The 19,110-nt window shown below is 33.0% G+C and overlaps 3 protein-coding genes across 3 annotated transcripts; 2 read left to right on the top strand and 1 right to left on the bottom strand.

Annotated features, from left to right (window-relative positions):
* The first annotated feature begins 529 nt into the window (after positions 1–529).
* RecQ4 (RecQ4 helicase) lies at positions 530–5,196 on the top strand. Its single transcript, XM_088257185.1, has one exon. It carries the CDS (start codon positions 729–731, stop codon positions 5,082–5,084), a length of 4,356 nt encoding a protein of 1,451 aa, XP_088113311.1. The 5' UTR covers positions 530–728; the 3' UTR covers positions 5,085–5,196.
* A 3,659-nt stretch (positions 5,197–8,855) lies between these two features.
* On the bottom strand, positions 8,856–13,348 carry oxt (Xylosyltransferase oxt). The gene is made up of 4 exons (XM_088257184.1): positions 12,373–13,348; positions 11,585–11,727; positions 11,324–11,484; positions 8,856–11,240 (listed from the first exon to the last, which is right to left on the bottom strand). Exons 1-4 carry the CDS (start codon positions 13,035–13,037, stop codon positions 9,432–9,434), a joined length of 2,778 nt encoding a protein of 925 aa, XP_088113310.1. The 5' UTR covers positions 13,038–13,348; the 3' UTR covers positions 8,856–9,431.
* A 128-nt stretch (positions 13,349–13,476) lies between these two features.
* On the top strand, positions 13,477–18,762 carry ecd (ecdysoneless cell cycle regulator). The gene is made up of 3 exons (XM_088257173.1): positions 13,477–13,874; positions 14,675–14,877; positions 16,003–18,762. Exons 1-3 carry the CDS (start codon positions 13,646–13,648, stop codon positions 17,497–17,499), a joined length of 1,929 nt encoding a protein of 642 aa, XP_088113299.1. The 5' UTR covers positions 13,477–13,645; the 3' UTR covers positions 17,500–18,762.
* The last annotated feature ends 348 nt before the right edge of the window (positions 18,763–19,110 follow it).

Genomic DNA, 19,110 nt, shown 5'->3' with positions numbered 1-19,110 from the left:
TTTTGCTTCCAGATCGACATGAAAATATTTTTTTAATAGCAGTAAGAAAGAATTAAATACAGCAGGAACTCTATAATCTGAACCCCCGCTAATCCAAACACCTCTGTAATCCAAACGTCCACTTACCCCTCTCCCACTTCTTAAAAACGGAAATCCGTGCTACCATGTAAATTGTAAGATGCTTTTGCGTAAATTACGAGACAAAGCTTTTTACTTGTCCACCGCCATCCATATTATTGCTACGCCACCAACAAACCCTTTCTCAATATTAATAACTTATGATAGAGTAATCATTTTTGCCGACTCAACGCAGGACCATATTTTAATTAATTTTAGCGTGATAATACTAGGCGCTCTAGTGCGATGCCTATTTTAATCTAAAAGTGGAATAAAAACCTATGTATTAAACATATTTATTGCGTGAGCAAAAATAAATAGGAAAATAATTAGGTACCTAAAAGATAGGTAAAAAAAGCAAAACAAGTAGTACCTAATCAGAAGATTTCTATTGTCTATGATCTTTGTGACAAATACGCGGGATAACTAATAAATGACAAACGTCAGACATCTGTCAGGAAAAGTTTAAAAATAAAGTTTTCTGCCAATAATACAGCAATCATCAAAAAGTATGTTCCGGCACTTGAAAATTCGCATAAATTATTGATTATAATCAAACTCAATTTAATCACTTGTTTTTCTAATGCTATATTTAAAAAAAATATGCCATCATGGACACGTCTTTAAATATTAATAATAATAAAATATATCTTAAGTATAAATCAGTAGTTAAAAAGTGGGAAAAAGACTTTGTCAAAGAAAATGGTCGTGTGCCTTCAAAGTACGACATCAAGGAAGCAACCCACGAAGTGCGGTATGCATACAAGTATTACTTCAACATGAAATCGGAAATTCTCGAATCGTCACTTATGGATATTTCATTGGATACAGAAGAAAGTAATTTTACTTTCAGCGAGTTAGATGTATCCAACGCATTAGAGATGCATTCTGACAACTTGAGCATCGATAATGAAGACAGTCTGTTTCACGCAATACCGACAGCAGATCAAATAGGGAAATTAATGGGTACAAATGAAAACCATAAACCAGCAGACAGAGTTTGGGGAGACCATTTGAATAAGAAAAAAGTCGAACCCAAGAAGGCGAGTATCATGAATAAGGGTTTTCAGAAAAATATTTCATCAGAACTCTTCAAAGGATGTACATTCAATAAGAGAAATCCGCGGAAATCACTATCGATATGTAAATCAAAAGTTGACCAAATTGAGGAAGACAATAAACCCAATCAAAATAATGAATCCCCTGCAGTCACAAATGAAACGGATCTAAAGATTACAACAGATATTATCAAATTGAATTATGAAGTTAACAAGTATAGTGATTCCAGCGTCAGTTCCTTAAATCCAATTCAACTCGTCATGAAAAATAATTTGCCTACAGTTAGAAATATAAATCCTGGTTGGCTCAGTAGATGTAGTGACACATTTCCTTTGCAGATTGATGATCTAGAAAATAGTAAATCATCACATTCCCCTCAGAATGATTCTGTATCTGTAGTTGGAAAGATTACTTCTCCTCTTAAACAACAGACACCTTCAGCTTATGGGTTAAAGAATTTGACTGTCTGCCCGCTTGTACCTTCTACTAATGATTCTGGCCTTTCGGACTTTGTAGAAAACAGTGAATCTGAAGCTGAACAATCACACGTTAAGCCAAATACTTATAGAAAAATACGCCCAGTTGTTAAAAGATGTAAAATGGAAAAAAAAGAAACAAAGAATTGTACAGACTCTGATGTTAAATCTCGGGATCTTGATTATATACCGGAGGAAAATTCAAACGATGGTGTTGAATCTGGAGAAAAATTAATTGAGGTTAAAAAGGGAAAATCAACAATTAGAAATAAGAAGAAAGTGTTGAAGAAAGGAAAACAAGATAACACGAAGGCCAGAGACCCAGTGAACCAATCTAAAAGAAAAAATCGCCCTAGAAAGGAATCTCGAAAGCAAAGGAATACTTCTGACAGTGAGTGTGATGAAAACATAATTGTTAAAAAGGTTAATACAAGATCAAGGAGAATCAGAAATGTCCCTGCTACAGGTTTGAAAAATGAACAGGAATCTACTGCAGATGTAAACAGTGAATTTGAGAATTATTTTATGGGTGATGAAGAAATATCATTTCCACGTTTCCCAATTAAGTCATCTATACTAAAAGAAAGTAATTTAGTTGATGGTTTAGCTGCGGCTTTGGATATCCCTAAAGATGTACAAGGTCAGAATAAGAAATCAAAGGGAAAACATTTAAGTGAAGCGGAAAAAATGCAGAAAAAAATTGATGACGGTAGCTTGAATGAAAACTTTGTTCGAATCAACTTGGAAAAAAAGGTGTATGCCAGAGGTAAAAAAACTATGAACTTCTCTAAATTTAAAAAGCAGCAATGGAAAAATAAGAAGAAGATGCTTCACAATACCCCTGAATTTCCCGAAGGAGGTATTTTAAAGTGTTTTAAGTGCGGTCAACCGGGGCACATGTCTCGCTATTGCAAAGCCGGAAGAGGTTCTGATCTATTAGCTCTTAACGAATGCCACGAGGAAAAGAGTCCATACTTATCACTTCAGGATGCTGAATTGTTGAAGGATACAGAAAAAATACCGAGCATATCGGAAAATATTATTTATGAATGCTTAGATAAGAATAATTCTGAACACGATGAATCTCAGCAAGGTCCACCTTTAGACAACACCATAAAAATGCAAGAAAAACATTTTATACCAGAATCGTTTATCAAGTTGCTCGCTACTCCTTCGACTTCTACAGTGACTGCCAAAGTTAAACTTGAACCTGTCTTCCAATTATCTTCCCATGGATCTCTGATTGCAACACCAAAAGAAGTGATGAAGGCACTTAATTTATTTGGACATGATAATTTTAGAAGCGGTCAAGAGGTAGCCGTCATGAGAATTCTTAGTGGACTCTCAACCTTGGTCACTTTGTCAACTGGAAGTGGTAAATCTTTGTGCTACCAATTGCCGGCATATCTTTATGCCCAATATAATAAATGTATAACCCTTGTCATTTCTCCTTTGGTATCCTTGATGGAAGATCAAGTTACGAGCATGCCTAACTTTTTACACGCTGCTTGTTTACATACAAATCAATCACCTACTCAACGTGAAAAAATTATTGATCTAATAAAGAATGGCAATATTCACATTTTATTAATTTCTCCAGAAGCTATTGTTGCTGGTGAGAAATCTACTGGATTTGGTTCAATATTAAGACAATTGCCACCTATCGCATTTGCATGTATTGATGAAGTACATTGTGTTTCTCAATGGAGTCATAATTTTCGCCCGAGCTATCTTATGATATGTCGGGTGTTGAGGGAAAAACTGGGTGTCAATTGTGTTCTGGGTTTAACAGCCACAGCCACTAAGCCAACAATTGCCGAAATTGTGCAACATCTGGAAATTACTGATGGTGTTGCTGGGGTTATTACCAATAAGCCCTTACCGGATAATCTCGTTTTAACAGTTTCAAAAGATTCACAAAGGGATCACTATCTCCTAGAGCTCTTGGAATCGGAAAGATTTTCACAATGTAATTCGGTAATAGTATACTGTATACGGAGAGACGAATGTGAACGGGTAGCCAGTCTAATAAGGTCTTCGATGCAAGGGTCCAGGCCTACATTAACTCAGGAGAGTCAGAGTACTGGAAGTAAAAAACGTAAGAGATTCAGCTGGATTGTTGAAGCGTATCATGCTGGAATGTCGGCTGCTAAGAGACGTAGAGTACAGCAAGCTTTCATGAGCGGGGAACTCAGAATTGTCGTAGCTACTGTGGCTTTCGGAATGGGAATTAATAAGTCTGATATTCGAGGAGTTATACATTACAATATGCCTGGAAGTTTTGAATCGTATGTTCAAGAAGTGGGTAGAGCTGGGCGAGATGGCCTTCCTGCCCACTGTCACGTTTTCATAGATAGGGATTCTAAGGATAGAGATGAATTATTACGTCACATTCACGCCAACTCCATAGAACGGCATGTCATTAGAAAACTTTTGCAAAAAGTATTTGTACCATGCGGGTGTAGTAAAATGATGAAAGAGATGAGCGGTGATGGGGAAAGTAATAGCTCAAATAAATGCCAAGGTCACGAAGTCGCATTTTCAGTTGACGAAACCGTCAGTGAGCTCGATATACCCTCTGAAAATATCGCCACTTTATTATGTTATTTAGAATTGCACGTAAAGAAATTTGCTAAAGTTTTGAGTAATGTTTATATAACGTGTAAAATTATGTCATATGGCGGGGTGACTCCTCTTCTGAAAGCTGCAGAGAAATGTCCTCCCCTCGCAATGGCTCTGGCACTGCAGAAGAACAGAGGGGTTGTGTTGGATAAAAATGGAATATTAGAGTTTTGTGTGATCGAAGTTGCGGCGGCTATCGGTTGGGAGAGCGGCGTCGTGAAATATCACCTAAAGAATTTGGAGTGGGATAAACAAAATGGTTTACCTAAAAAGTCCTTACTGCGAGTGGAATTCAGTAACCTCGGATTTAGAGTTAAATCACCGGGTGATCTTACATCTATAGAACTAGACGCAGCTCTGGATTCATTATTTGAGAGAACACAACTTCAGGAAAAGACCATGTTACATCAACTTCAAGAAGTGTCCAAGGCTTTATTTTCTGTATCTTTTCCATCCATATTTCAATGTTCCTTGAATAGAGATGAAACTACATACACTGAACATTCAAATGAATTAAAGGAAATTATAAGAAATTATTTTTCACGCGATTCCCCTTTACAAACCGATATACATTTAGACGAAAGGCCGGTTAATAAGGAGCAAGTAATTATGGATGTGCGAGGATTGCTGGCAACATATCGCGACTGCACATTTACCGGAAGAGCTGTTGCAAGAATATTACAAGGAATAAGCTCTCCTAATTTCCCCGCTATAGTTTGGGGACGTTGCCGATATTGGCGGTCTCATATTTCCGCTGATTTCTACAAGTTGGTGGATATAGGAAAACAACAAATAATGTCAATGAGATAAAATTTTTATGAAACAAAAAACAAAACACTTAATTTATTTAATGATGGTATTTTATATATTCTGTGAGCTATATCTTAAGAATATTACGTAATAAATGAATATTTTTAAAATAGATTTTTGTTTTTTCTCGTAATGTTACCTTTATTTTCTCAAATCTTAATTTGCACTCAATAGTTTTTTTGCTTGTGAAAACCCTCAACTCAATGAAATTCCCTAACTTATTACTATTTTATTGTACTAATATTATATTAGTTAAATTATATTGAAAACTAAAAAAATTGCATATTAAAAATATGGAGAAAAAAGTTTTTTTAACGCCATACGGCAGTGCTATTTATCTATTTAAAATTTAATTTTACGCATTGAAAAAATTTAATATCTGTATGAAATGAAATGGAAATAAATTTCTGATAACTAGGGCAGGGGTTGGGAAACTATGGCTCTTTTCATAGGCAACATTTGCAGCTCTTTGACAAAAAAAAGGCCGAAGAAAATTTTGTAGAAAAAAGCGATCATGGCAGCAAAGATTCCTTTCATAAGCATTTATCTGGTACACTGAAAATTTACATCACATCGCTCACTCCTTTCAAGAATGTCATAAATCAAAAATTGTAAATTTTCAGTTGTGCATGTTTTCGGAATGCCCAGAGAATGTACTATATCCCAGCAAAAGAGGCATATTTTAAACTTAATATTTACCCGCTAGAGGACAGAAAAGTTATTTTTACGTTTTGAAGAAAAGGTATTGTTTAATTATTTTTTTAAATATACTAAATATTTTTCAAATGGAGAAAAAACCTTCAGGTTTTACCTAAAAAGATCTGTTCCACAGTAAAAAGTTCAATAAGTGCCTTGATATTTATTTTTTATACATTGTATTATATTTTTAAACTTTAAAATCGTTCTCCTGAAAAATCAAGTTTTTTGATTTATGACGTTCTTGAAAGGAGTGGGCGACATGTCTACGCACATAATATTTGGATATTCTGTGGCGACCTCTTCAACTAGAGAAATAATATAGAGGTTACAATTAAAATAAATTATTATTATATTTGGAAAATAAATCACTTTATTAAATAAAAATGGCACAGTATAACAGTTCTAAAAACAAGAATCTTCAATAATATATTTACAATAGTGTTACAACTAAAAAAACTAAAATGTAAATTGATTTAAGTTTAAATTTTCACCGACAGTATATAACCCATTTGGAAAAGTCACTAACAATCACTACTCATTATTTTATTTATTGTTTCGGCTTTTACTTTGTGGTAAGACATGATGAAATTATTAAAGAAAACACTTGTTTTTTTACCACTTGAGTTTATTTTATGACGACTAGTTTCGGAATCTAAGCTTCCATCTTCAGGTCTAAATGTAAACTACACGTAAATGTAAATGTTTACATTTAGACCTGAAGATAGAAGCTTAGCTTCTGAATCATAAAATAAACTCAAGTGGTAAAAAAACAAGTGTTTTCTTTAATAATTTACTACTCATTAGGTGACAATAATTCTCCACTTACAACACCAAACATTAGTCAAATATAAAATTATTATAAATTCATATGCTATATAGAAACAGAAAACTCAAATATATTATTATTTCATGTTATGAGCAGAGGAAGTTACTAAAGCTTTTATATAGTTTTAGATCACAAAATTGACAAATACTTAGCTGCATAACCAATATGTTCTGAATAACTAACGCTTTACAATTTCTTCTACTAGATATGGTCACATGCTCCATGCACGCAACGGAACATGCTCTATTGATGGTTAATTGATCTGACAGAATTTAAATGTGTGCTGTAGAACATGCATAGTTTGTTGCAAAAACATCTTCATTGAAGAAGTTCCAAGAGTGCCAATGTAGCGGATATGCAGATTAGGGTTTTCTTAAAGTAGTAAGTACAGTTTTGCACCCTAGGTAAAAAACCAAACTTGTTAGTGACGTGCCTGAATGGGAATGATACATATTACGTACATAAGTCTTAAGTAGGTATATGAAGGTCAAATGGTTGTTTGGTTATCTGAAAGGTAGGGACTGACCGGAGCATTTCGTCGTAATGTAATGTCGTAACATCGCTCGCGGCGAGCATCTGAAACTATGGATGGAGCGCTCGGCTCGCTGTACTGACTAAAGGAATGCTTGCATCGTTACAACGAAATGGTTCCGGTCAGTCGCTACCATAAGGGTTTTGCTACAAATATCAAATCCCTATTACATAATTTATTTCAAAGATTCATCAACTGATTAATTTGAATGTCATGATTATAAAAATAAAGAGCACGATACGAAAATATTATGCTGGTGGTAAATAACTGTAGATATCATTTGGACAGTAAAATACACAAAAGAGAAAAGCATTATAAGGGTTTTGCTACAAATATCAAATCCCTATTACATAATTTAATTCAAAGATTCATCAACTGATTAATTTGAATGTCATGATTATAAAAATAAAGAGCACGATACGAAAATATAATGCTGGTGGTAAATAACTGTAGATATCATTTGGACAGTAAAATACACAGAAGAGAAAAGCATTATTGTTGAGAATCTTATACCAGAGCGAGTGGCCGAAACATTTCATTTCTGTAATTTAAAAAATATTTAAAAAGTCTTCAGTGTCTTATCAGATTTTAAAACTAATATTTCAAAAAAACAATTTGATTTAAAAGAGTCTAAAACAGATAAAAAAAAACAGTGCAATAGAGTAACTAAAATCTACTAATTAATTAATATTTATCTTTCCAGATACATTGAAGGAATTTATAAAAAGGTTATATTTAATAATTTCAGATATACACCATATTCAAAATTGAAATATAGTATTCAGTTGACATAGCACTAATGAGCATTCACTAAGTGATAAATTTTAAAAAAATAAAACATTTTTATCACTCATAATACTGATTCAGACAGTTTTTTATTCCTTTAATTTTATTATGTATATTGTTGACATTTTCAGGTCATTTATTGCATATTAATATGTATTTTCCATTTTGTCATAATAATGCAAGAATTCATGCTGAAATATAAGATATAAACAGTTGATATATTAAATTTTAAAAAAAAGTCTATTTAGATGATTTCCCTTTAAAACATTCTAAGAAAAAAATATATTGGAAAATAGAACTAAAAAAAAAACTTTAAATATAAATACTAAGCAAATGCATTGAGAGAGCTTGAATAAAGATATATGTGCTAAAAATATCAAAATAAAAAGCATGAAAACTTTAAAGAAAACAAAATATATTATTTAAGTAAATAAAAGTTTTCACAAATAAAAATATGTAAAAAATATTTGCAGTTTTGTTCTTATTTTATTTTACTTCTACAATTGCAATGTAAGAATATGGATTCTCATATTTATAGTTTATCATGTTGTAATACAATTAATATTATAAAGTGAGCATGTTGAGATTTCCAACTCTCAAAATAATTCAAATATAAATACAGTAAAACACCCATTATTGTTGGTAATAAAAATAATTTTCTGTCAATTTCTGAATTTCATTTTATATCTTTCGAACTTAAAGTAATGGGTAGTTCAAAGACTTTGAACTAATAATACAAATTATGATGAGTTATAAATGTTTTTCTTAATTTGTACACAATAAAAGTAAAATCAATCATACCTTCAATGCCCGCATAATATGCTCATATGATATAATAAATATGTGCAACATATGAACACATGACTTATACTGAGTGAGCATTGATAAAATATGGAGGGTATGTTTTGTTTTCTGAGTAACATTTTTTTTTCCTATACCTGATGGTGCATGAGAGATTATAATGCTGCAGCATCATTTGTAAATAACATGAATGGTAATGTTACCATTAAATACTATACACTTAAGAATAAAAACATTTCACTGCATTGACCCGAGAAAATATAAAACCGGCATCATATGCTTGAGTGCGCCAGTCACTCAACTATGTACTGTGATTTACAGAAAGTAAAACGTTTCAGGAGATTGAATAGTAATTCTTATGATAATTTGTATATCACTTGAGAAAATAAACAGCACTGTTTATACTACAAATGATATAAATTAATAAAATTAGGTATTTTACTATCAATAACAAAATATGTAATAAAGTAATAATACATAGGCCAATTAATTCCCTTTCAAATCTCTGATTTTTGGAACTTAAAATAATTCATTATTTAAAATAAGAATATGCATTAAAAATAATTGCACGCTGCAACAATTAATTTATTAGATGAATATTAGCAGCATTGCTTTAAGAAAACGTAAATATTTTTTTCCATAAAATTGTATTAAACATGAACATGCATAAAAAATGAATAATTTAAAAATATATATAAAAAAGTCATTTTGATCCTATGTTTCTATGATTTTTTTCCTTAAATGTTTTGGGATCAGGAGCAAATGAACTCCAGATTGTTGAATGACATGGCTCTATTGTAATTTTTCCACACTGAAACTTTTCTATATCTTTAGTAATAAGACATGTCCCCAAAACACTATAAAATTTGGAAACTAGTCCGTCAATCCACTCGTGTAAGTCTAATCCGAATCTTTTCGCATTCGATTCGGATTTTAATTGTGCGGCGATTCTATCTTTGTTTACAAGGAGAAAAGGTTTGATTACATTTAAATAGTTTGTTACGTCTCGGTATCCTGAAACGGATCCACTGTGTAACATAAGAATTTCTTGTTGAGACACTTCACTTCCGGACATAAATTGTAGGGGAGTGATCAAAAACTGGGTTTGTGCAATAAATATTTTATCTTCAATAACCTTAACAGTCCAAATCCCTGGCAGAAGTGGGGTTTTGAGATTTGGTTTAAAAAAATTAATAACATTACCTTCTTCTATTAATATTTCACTAAAATCCGCTATATTTCCCGCGGGATCTAACCATAACACGGATATATTACTAGCTAGCGACAGGTCATCCACACCAGGCACAAAGTGATACATAAGAGAGGGTTCAGAAAATGGTCCGAGCGTTCTTGCGAGGTTCCTGAAAACTTGCTCTTTTTGATCAAAGTCGGAACTGACGGCTAATACTTTTAATCTAGATGAAAGTTTAGCTGATCTATTGAGTTGCAAATGATGTTGGTGTTTGAACCAAGTTTCTAATTTCACCGAACCATGTCCTTCTAGATTTGCTTCGTGTAATACTAAAATTCCTTTGAAAATATCACCAAAATGGTAACTGGTAACTTCATATATCTGACTGGGTAATATACTACAACCCACTTCAGTCAACATTTTAGCATTGTGTCTGGTAATACTTGCGGAAATGGTGATCAAACTATCATCCGGGGGAGGACTGAGATCTGCATAATGATATATGCTCTGCCAGTATGCGTCCAGATTGGGTATCGACTCTTCTATCGGTTCACCGATCCACTGTTCGACTCTTAAAATAATAGCCTGATTAATCACAGGTTCAAACTTTCTGGCAAAAAAGAGTTGTCTTTGTTCAGTCGCTTGCAGGCGGGGCCAATCCTCCACTCGAAAGTCATTCGGAGAACAACCGCACCAATCCACAACATGTTTATATTGACATTTACATCCTAATTTTCTTTTCCAATTAGTTACGTGAAGATTATTATCCACATATGTATTGCAAAATTTTGAATTTCTTAACACAGTATGAAAAAAAGATTCAGCTGGTAGGAGCGTGTGCTTAAAAACGGTAATCAAACCGGAAAGTAAAATATCTTTTTGTGGTGAGGCGACGTAAGAAACAAAGTTGCGATCTAACGCCACCCAATCACTTCCCCCGTCTACCTGTAGTCCCCACGGCAAGCGACGATCTCCAACTCTCCACATGTGAGCGTCACATTCCACAAATGTTTTGTCCAGACCTTGCTTTTGTATAAAACGTTGCACTTCTCGTCCGTGCGACTTGACAAAATTTCTTCCTTTATTAGCTGACAAGAATTCTTCCAACTTGGCAACGGATTTCACAGGAAAATCACTTTCACTGAGATTTATTACAAAATCCCAAGTCCAATTTAGCGTTAAAAGTTCTTTCATAGATTCGAGTAGCATTTCAAGTAAGGAAGCGCCACCCCAAATAGTTGCGTATCTTTTTCTCGCTAGTTTTATATTCGAAAATTGTTTTTCAAGATGAAGAAGCTCCCGATAAAGGTAGTCTTGCCTCTGAAATAGAAAATAACTACAAACATTAAAAAATATCACTATCACATTGATGTATACTTGATCTTATCGAATATGTGACTTACCGCATCGACGTGAATATAAAAATAATGTTTAGGATCATACAGAATATTTATAAGCCTTCTAACTTGTCTCATAGCACGTCCGTTTAAAGTTAAAAGGAAGACGATTTGCACAGGAGTTGTAGTGCTATCTGTTGAAACTGAAGCTATTTGAGGGCTAAATTCTGTAAAAAAGGAAAAAAAAATGCGAATGAAATACAAAATAAAGAAAAATTAAAATGTAGTATATTGTTCTATTTAGCTGTATTAATAATATTGACTTACTTGTTATTCCCGTTTGGTAAATATTCATAGTGAAGTAGCCTCCACAAAGTTGTCTAGGGTTCCCTGGACATTTCATATTGCAGGAAGAATCTGCCAGCTTGGACGCAGATGGAGGATGATTCTCTCCACAAAAACACTCCGTTCTGTACACAAAATTTAGGAATGAAAATAAGCATCAAATTCATCTGAATAATGCAGAGTTAAAATTTTTATGTTGAACACAAAGATCAGTCTGAGAAACCTAATGATATAAATTATATTTTCCAAACAAAAGGTACAGTTGAGCTAGATGAAAGCTTAAAATCCCAGTTTTATCAACGGACAAAAAAAAACAAACCTAGAATCCTCAATAGACGATGTTTGAAAAAAACACATGCGATTTTTGGTCGACACGAAGACCAACATGCACTAAAGGGTTCAGCAGAGACATGCATTACGAGCCGAGGTTAAACATGCACTTCGGCTCGTAACGCATGTCTGTGCTGAACCCTTTAGTGCATGTTGGTCTTCGGGTTGACCAAAAATCGCATGTGTTAGACATTTTATGTAGTTTTGAGTGTGTAAATGGTGCTATGGTGGTGAAGGGTGGTATTGTTTCCATGCTGTGGTAGTGATTGTCCTGACGAAGAGACAGGTACGTCTCGAAACCGGTAGGCATAAAAATCTCGGTGAGTGGTTATATACTAATCTTAATAACATTTTTGTAAAAAAATAAATAAGTAAAAATGACTTACCAAGTAAATGCTTTAAATATTAATAATATTGAGAATAATATTTTCTTTACTTACGAGTATTGAACTCCCGAGTAAGGAAATCCTCCCTGTAGGCACATGTCCGTGCAGAGCTGCGGGTTGTTAGTTTCTTTATAGTTGGCATAATATCCTGACAGCAAACGAAAATTCTTTTCGTCTTTAAAACACCCGAGAGGCTTCTTAGTGATTTTTTCATGATTTGGACAACTATTAGGTAAATACTTTTCATAAAAATTATCACTTTGTATGGCGCACGTAATATTTACAATTTTTTGTTTACACTTTTGAGTTTTTGCACGATGAATGGCAGAAATCGCTTCCTTAGTTTTAATTTCACATTGAGGAACAAAATCCAGTTCCTCGAGACGGAGTGATGACTTGTTTTTATAAGTCTGGGAAATCTTCGCTACCTCTTTATCAGGAACATGCTTTTTCTTAACAGAACCCGTTTCTCTGGGCGAGTCTTCGTCATCCACCAACCCGTCTCTCGCCTTCCTTGCGGAGACACCTCCGTTATCTCCATATTCGACAAAAATAGATGACTTATGTAAATATGACTTCTCTGCATTAACAGACTGACTAGATATGTCAATAGCGAAGAATTTATACGCCAAATATATTTGCAGGAGAAATATAATGACTCCAACTATTGCAAATGCCCGATAAGATCTTATCCATCTATTCCGACAAACTCCCGCCATCGTTTGAAAGGTAATGAAATCACGGTCATATTGCGAAAGTATAAAAATTAAAGTAAAACTCAGTAACTTCACATTATAATTTTAGCATCATTTGCCTGATGTACGTGATAGATTTAAATGCGGGAATAACAACACTGTATAATATACGTTTATAAGGAAACATATTTTCGTGGAAATATATTTTATTACTGATATTAAATATCTAATAGCCAATAATAGGACTTTAAACAATCTATATTCAACCAAGGCCCCAAATATTATGTGCAAGGCCCCTTGCCCCTCGCCAAATTTCGAGCTCCCTTTGACATTTCATATTAATTGTCATAAATCTATGGTTTTGGTTATGGGAAAATTATTGCCAGTAATTAGACGAAAAAGGGATGGTACTAACCTAGCTATTTTTTTGTTTACATATTTCATGCGGTTTTTCTGTATCTATGATATTTTAAAATCGTTACTAAAATAAACGTCAAAACGTCTAAAACTCGACGTTTCGGTTAGCGTGTGATTTCTTTGTTTTTTTAATGATTTCTTGTGATAAATGGTTCTCAAAAATTGAAAGCTCTGTTTGTTTCCGTTCAATTATATAGTTATATCTTGCTCAGAAAATGGAATCGAAGGTTTTTCAGTACATCAGAGAAGATGATTTTGTTGAGTGTTTTATTTTCCCCCTTCTCAACAATCCTCAATTTGGAGATGATTTTATAACAAATATATTCAATGATGTTCAAGAAATTGTAGATAACTTGTCAAGTACATACGTTTGGCATAAAGATGCCTTTAAAATTTACAAACGGCTTACAAAAACAAATGCTTTAGCCGTCGATTCTAACCCTGGTAAGTAATGAAGGTGCATAATGGTACTCCCCATGTTGATTTTTCCGTAATAATTCATGTAAAATTATATTAATTAACACATAGACAGTATTTTTTTGCTGTAAAAACGTGGAAATGATTAAACATTTCATTTGATTCGATTGGAGCTTTTCGGTTTTATTTTATAAAATATCCGATCATACAACAAAAAAAAAATTGTAAGTTAACCTTACTGCTACTATTGTTATTTTTTATACAAGTGCAGGTCAGTTACATTTCTTCCTGCGATGCAATGATTTTTCTCTTCATGTGCAGTCATTCTGTAAAGCCGGGGAAACATTTTGTCATATTTTATTTTCTTATTTCACAAGAGTTGTATGTGACTCTAGAGAGTATGTGGCCTAATAACACTATATATTTCGTTATTACCACATTTCGCAAGGGTGTTTTTTACGCCTGCAGACCGCTGGCGACGGGATTTGATAATTATGTACATATAGTTAAGACCTTAACAAAGAGATATAGGAACATAATAATAATATAAAAGCATTAAAAAGAACTCCACCGACAAGACACACAAGGTGGCTTGGTGGGTTTCTGAATTTAAAAAAAAATGTTTAAAATTGTGATTTAAATAAATGTATACAATTTATGTTAATAAAAAAAGTAATTAAATATATAATTCCTTCTTTTCTGATTTTTAAATGAGGCCGGCGTAGAAGGTAAAAATACGCTTCCCGTCCTTAAGCATTAAACAAACGAAATGGTAGAAATACTTTTCCCGTCCCAAGTGTTTTAATTATTGTTTTCAATTATTTCAGATATGCCCGCTCATATTTACGGTGTTTGCCACTATGGAGATAACATTGAAGATGAATGGTTCATTGTACACATGGTGAAAGAGATCACTAAGAAATTGACCTCTTTAGTTGCGAGGGTTGTAGATTCTGACGGAGAATTCCTACTTATCGAAGCGGCTAATTCACTTCCTTCGTGGGCAAGTCCTAGTAATTCCAGCAACCGTGTAAGTTATCAACACATTTTTGTCAGGCAGTTTTGTCATCAACCCCGACCCTAATTATACCCAAACAGTTTGCCCCCCGACCCTCAGAATACTAATCACAAGTAACTGCAAACCCAATTCCGATCTGTACGCAAATCTGTAAGCAAATAGAACACTTATAATATCTCCCGTTCCCTACCAACAGTATGAAAAAGACACTTTAAAGCGTTTCCCGCAAGCAATGTGTTAAGTACACACATTGTGTATATCCTTAATACCAAAGAATTAATTAAAATCTACCTTCCCTTATGTGAGTTGATTCAGCACTATGAGATTATTTTATGCAACGGTGTAAGTGACACGCTATTAGCTTTGTAATATTAAAGTTTCAGAAAAATCATCTTGAAACATAATAATCATTTTCATTACAGGCATTCTAATAAAAACAATTATAACACATGATAATCAAACATATACGCTAACAATCCTGCTGTAGTGTTAAAAAATTACTCATATCATAAAACATCTAGTTAAATATCATACCTATCTTAGAACCACTAATACTATTAATATTTGGCTAATTTAAATAGCGCCGTTTTCATAATATATCATCTCAAAGGTACTAAATTGTCAATGCAGAAACAAATCAAATAAAATCAAACATATACCTTATTGGTCAAAGGAACTTTTAATATTTCTCAATTAAGCTCCATAACCTAATTCCATATCTACGAAGTCAAAACAATAACAAAACTATGTGTAAAACAGCTATCAATAGATACATAATGGATAGGTAGAAACAAAATTGTGTCTCTGGAATGGAAATGCTCTGTGAGGACCCATGATTGTAAATCTATACTGTAATTATGTGTGTTTATGATAAAAATAATAACTCTATTTCATTGGAGATATAAATAGAATATAAACAATCACTGCTTTTCACTTAATTCATTCATGGGGTTATAAACTTACAAATACAGTAGAGTGGCGAGTGTTTGTATTTTTTATCTCTGATAGAATAGGTTATAGGTTGAAAAACCTCAACCTGTTGTATTAAATAAGCTACTTCAAATTACTATATTTCAGTAGGTAAATTAAAAAATATGTGAACATGTTTTTAATAAAAGTATTTGTATTTGTTTGAAGGTTTTCTTCTACAACGGTCTTCTCCATTTAATAAAACCTGATGTTTTGGAAGAGATTAAAGAACTACCTATAGAAGAAGCTTTGACGATCATGTATTCGAAAAGTGAAGAACATGTCGTGTCTACCGAAGTACAGAATGACATATTTCAGCATATTGACGAATACCCAGAAAAAATTGACAAAAATTTTCATCAAACAACTATTTACACTCCTATTGGTGTAGCAGCCTTACTGAAAAAGGACCCTAGTCTCATTTCAGCAGCTGTTCATGCATTTTGTAATCGTGACCCGATCGACATGAAAGTTTGCCGAGCGATGAAATATTTTCCTCCTGAAAACAGGGTCAACACTTCTGTGAAATTCACAAAGTTCCTTTATGCCATGTTGCTCCACAATAACTTCACTCCTGACCGAAGAACCGGATGGAACCTACCCATTGTAAACTCACCTCAGTATAAATCCCACAGTTTGGGTATGAAACTCGCTTGCGGTTTTGAAATACTGGTTTCGCAAGCGCAGCCCTCGAACAACCTCGAGACAAACAAGGCTTGGAGAGATTACTTAGTATGTTTAAAGAACCGGAATTATTTTCAAGATTTTTTAGAGGGATCAAATAGTTACAATTGTTTACTGGAAAATGCTAAAGATTACTTTACTAATAATCTCGATTTTGTTAAAGTTGTACCAAAACTAGGGCAAACAATTTTAGATATGCTCTCCAATTTTAGTTTAGATAGTAAGGAGTTTCGAAAGTGCGAAGCGTTTCTACCAAACGACGATGATGACAAATGGTTGTATGTAGACCCCAAAGAATTAGAAAGCATGGTTCAAAAACGGTATGGAAGAAAAACTCTTTTCCCCGTTAATGGTGAAACCGAGCCGTCTGCATTTTCTGCAAAGTTAAGTGAATTTTTAGAGCACACTTCGGGTATAGAAGGGGTAGAATTTCCTAGCCAGTCGGAATCCACATCGGAAGACTTTCCCCAAAGACCGAAAAGAGGTATTAAAACTAAGAAAGGACAAACGAAAGGAGTATCATTTAGCGACCTCGCTAAATCTGATTCCCAGAGCCCCGCAAAGAATAAAATAGATTTTGATGCGGACCAATTCTCGAGCGCAATCCAAAATATATTAGATCTAGTCATACCTGATGACAATTGGGACTTAGATTCTGGTTCCGATGTCAGCGAGTACGGAAGTAATGACGAACTGGAGAGTAATATTCTCGATATTGCTTCTAGTGAATATAAACAACACAATATTATAGATAAATATATGGCTACGATGGATAGTGAGCTCGCTAAAACTGATCTCGCTAAATCTTTTGAAACATCTAAAAAGAATGGTAATGTGGATGTTGATGCTAATGCTTTAAAAAATATGCAGCAGAGCTTTAAGGAAGAAATGGGAGGTATGGGTCCCGCGGGGAGCATTCTTTGTCCTTTGGGATATACAAAAACTGAAAACCTAACACCTATTGATGATGAAGTTGATTAGTTATGTTCTAACTTTTTATTAACTTGATTCCGGATAATCAACACCACCGTATTGACAAAAAATATTGTTTAACGGATGGCAAATATGCTTGTGAAAAATTGAGATTGTACAACGCTTATAAATATTAAATATATTTCTAATACGCAACATTATCCTTATAATGTCTGAGTAATATGTATTTACATACTACATGATAATTTGTATGTATATTCTTTAGTTATTTGTATAATTTTTAATTTCTTTTAAAATATTTTTGGTTCTTGGTATAAATAGTAGTTTTTACATATTTCTACTTTAAATAAATTTAGCTATTGGCATAATTTTACTTTAGTTTTTATAATGGCAATAATTATAAGTAAAGATACATTTGATAAGAAAATAATTAAAAACTTTAAATTGAATCATATTCCAATATGTACTTTGAAAATATGACACATCCAGAAATCCAGCATTTGGGAGTAATAAAAAGAAGTCTCTGCCTACAATGTTACGGCAATTATAGACCTCCAAGAAACTTTTGCTAATTTGTAAATGTTTTGAGTCTGACTATGGTTTTTTTGTGTTTTGTAGATTGTTTTACCAAGTTGGTGAATATAATATATTAACACATGTCCTACAGGTAATTTTTACGCCTGTGGACCGCTGGCAACGGGATTTAATGATTATGTTCATATAGTTAAGACAAGAGACAAGTTAACAAAGAGATTAGTATATAATATTCGTATAAAAACATAATAGCATAATTCCTTCTTTTCTGCCTTTGAAATGAGGCCGATGCAGAAGGTAAAAAATACCCTTCCCGTCCTTAAGCATCAATCGACCGAACGGGTAGAAATATCCTTCCAATCCAAAGTGTGTTAATATACAGTAATCTGTCGCTCTTATTCGATACAATATTTCAGATTGTCGAAATTGTATTGTTTTAATTTATTACTGTTCATTCTGGCTCATTGGATAGTTAACATTAAAATTTAAAATACATTATAAGAATCACAAAATTTTTATTGTTGCTCTCTTTTTCACTTTTTATTATCTGTGATATTTAAATAAGGCTATTTTACAATGTTTTCAAATACAAGCTTGATAATGAATTTGAAAAAAAAAATGTAAAAAAAATATATTAGTACATTTCCTGAATGTACCTGAGAATGTATTAAATTTGTGAATACACTTGATGATTCATTTGCTATATAATGGTGTATGGTTTTTATTGCCTATTTTTTAGCTTAGCTTTCTAAATAAATAAAAAAATATCACAAAAAAGTGTTTTATTTTAAAACAAAAATATATGCTTTTGTGCAAAATGAAGTAAAGAGGTACAGCTGCGTTAATTTATTTTAATGAATTGATTAATTGATTTATTTTTATATTTTACATTTTTTTACTCTATGGAAATTTCACTGGGCACAGCCCATTTTGAGGCATTCATTTACATTATTTAAATGAATTATTTACACTATTTAAACGAGTATATGTATTTACTATTACTTTGGTGGGGTGACTATCTCAATGCAGTTCTCGGGACCCAAATCAAGTAGCCATTTATTTTTTACAAATTATTTAAATTTGACAATATTTTTTAGTATCTGTTGTTGAAACTGGTTGATAACT

Source organism: Brachycentrus maculatus, unplaced genomic scaffold (assembly GCF_059751285.1).
Source record: "Brachycentrus maculatus isolate JH-2025_06_01 unplaced genomic scaffold, ASM5975128v1 h1tg000073l, whole genome shotgun sequence".
NCBI classification, from domain to species: Eukaryota; Metazoa; Arthropoda; class Insecta; order Trichoptera; family Brachycentridae; genus Brachycentrus; species Brachycentrus maculatus.
Note: the sequence above shows the minus strand (reverse complement) of the source record. Positions and strands in the feature narration are given on the sequence as shown.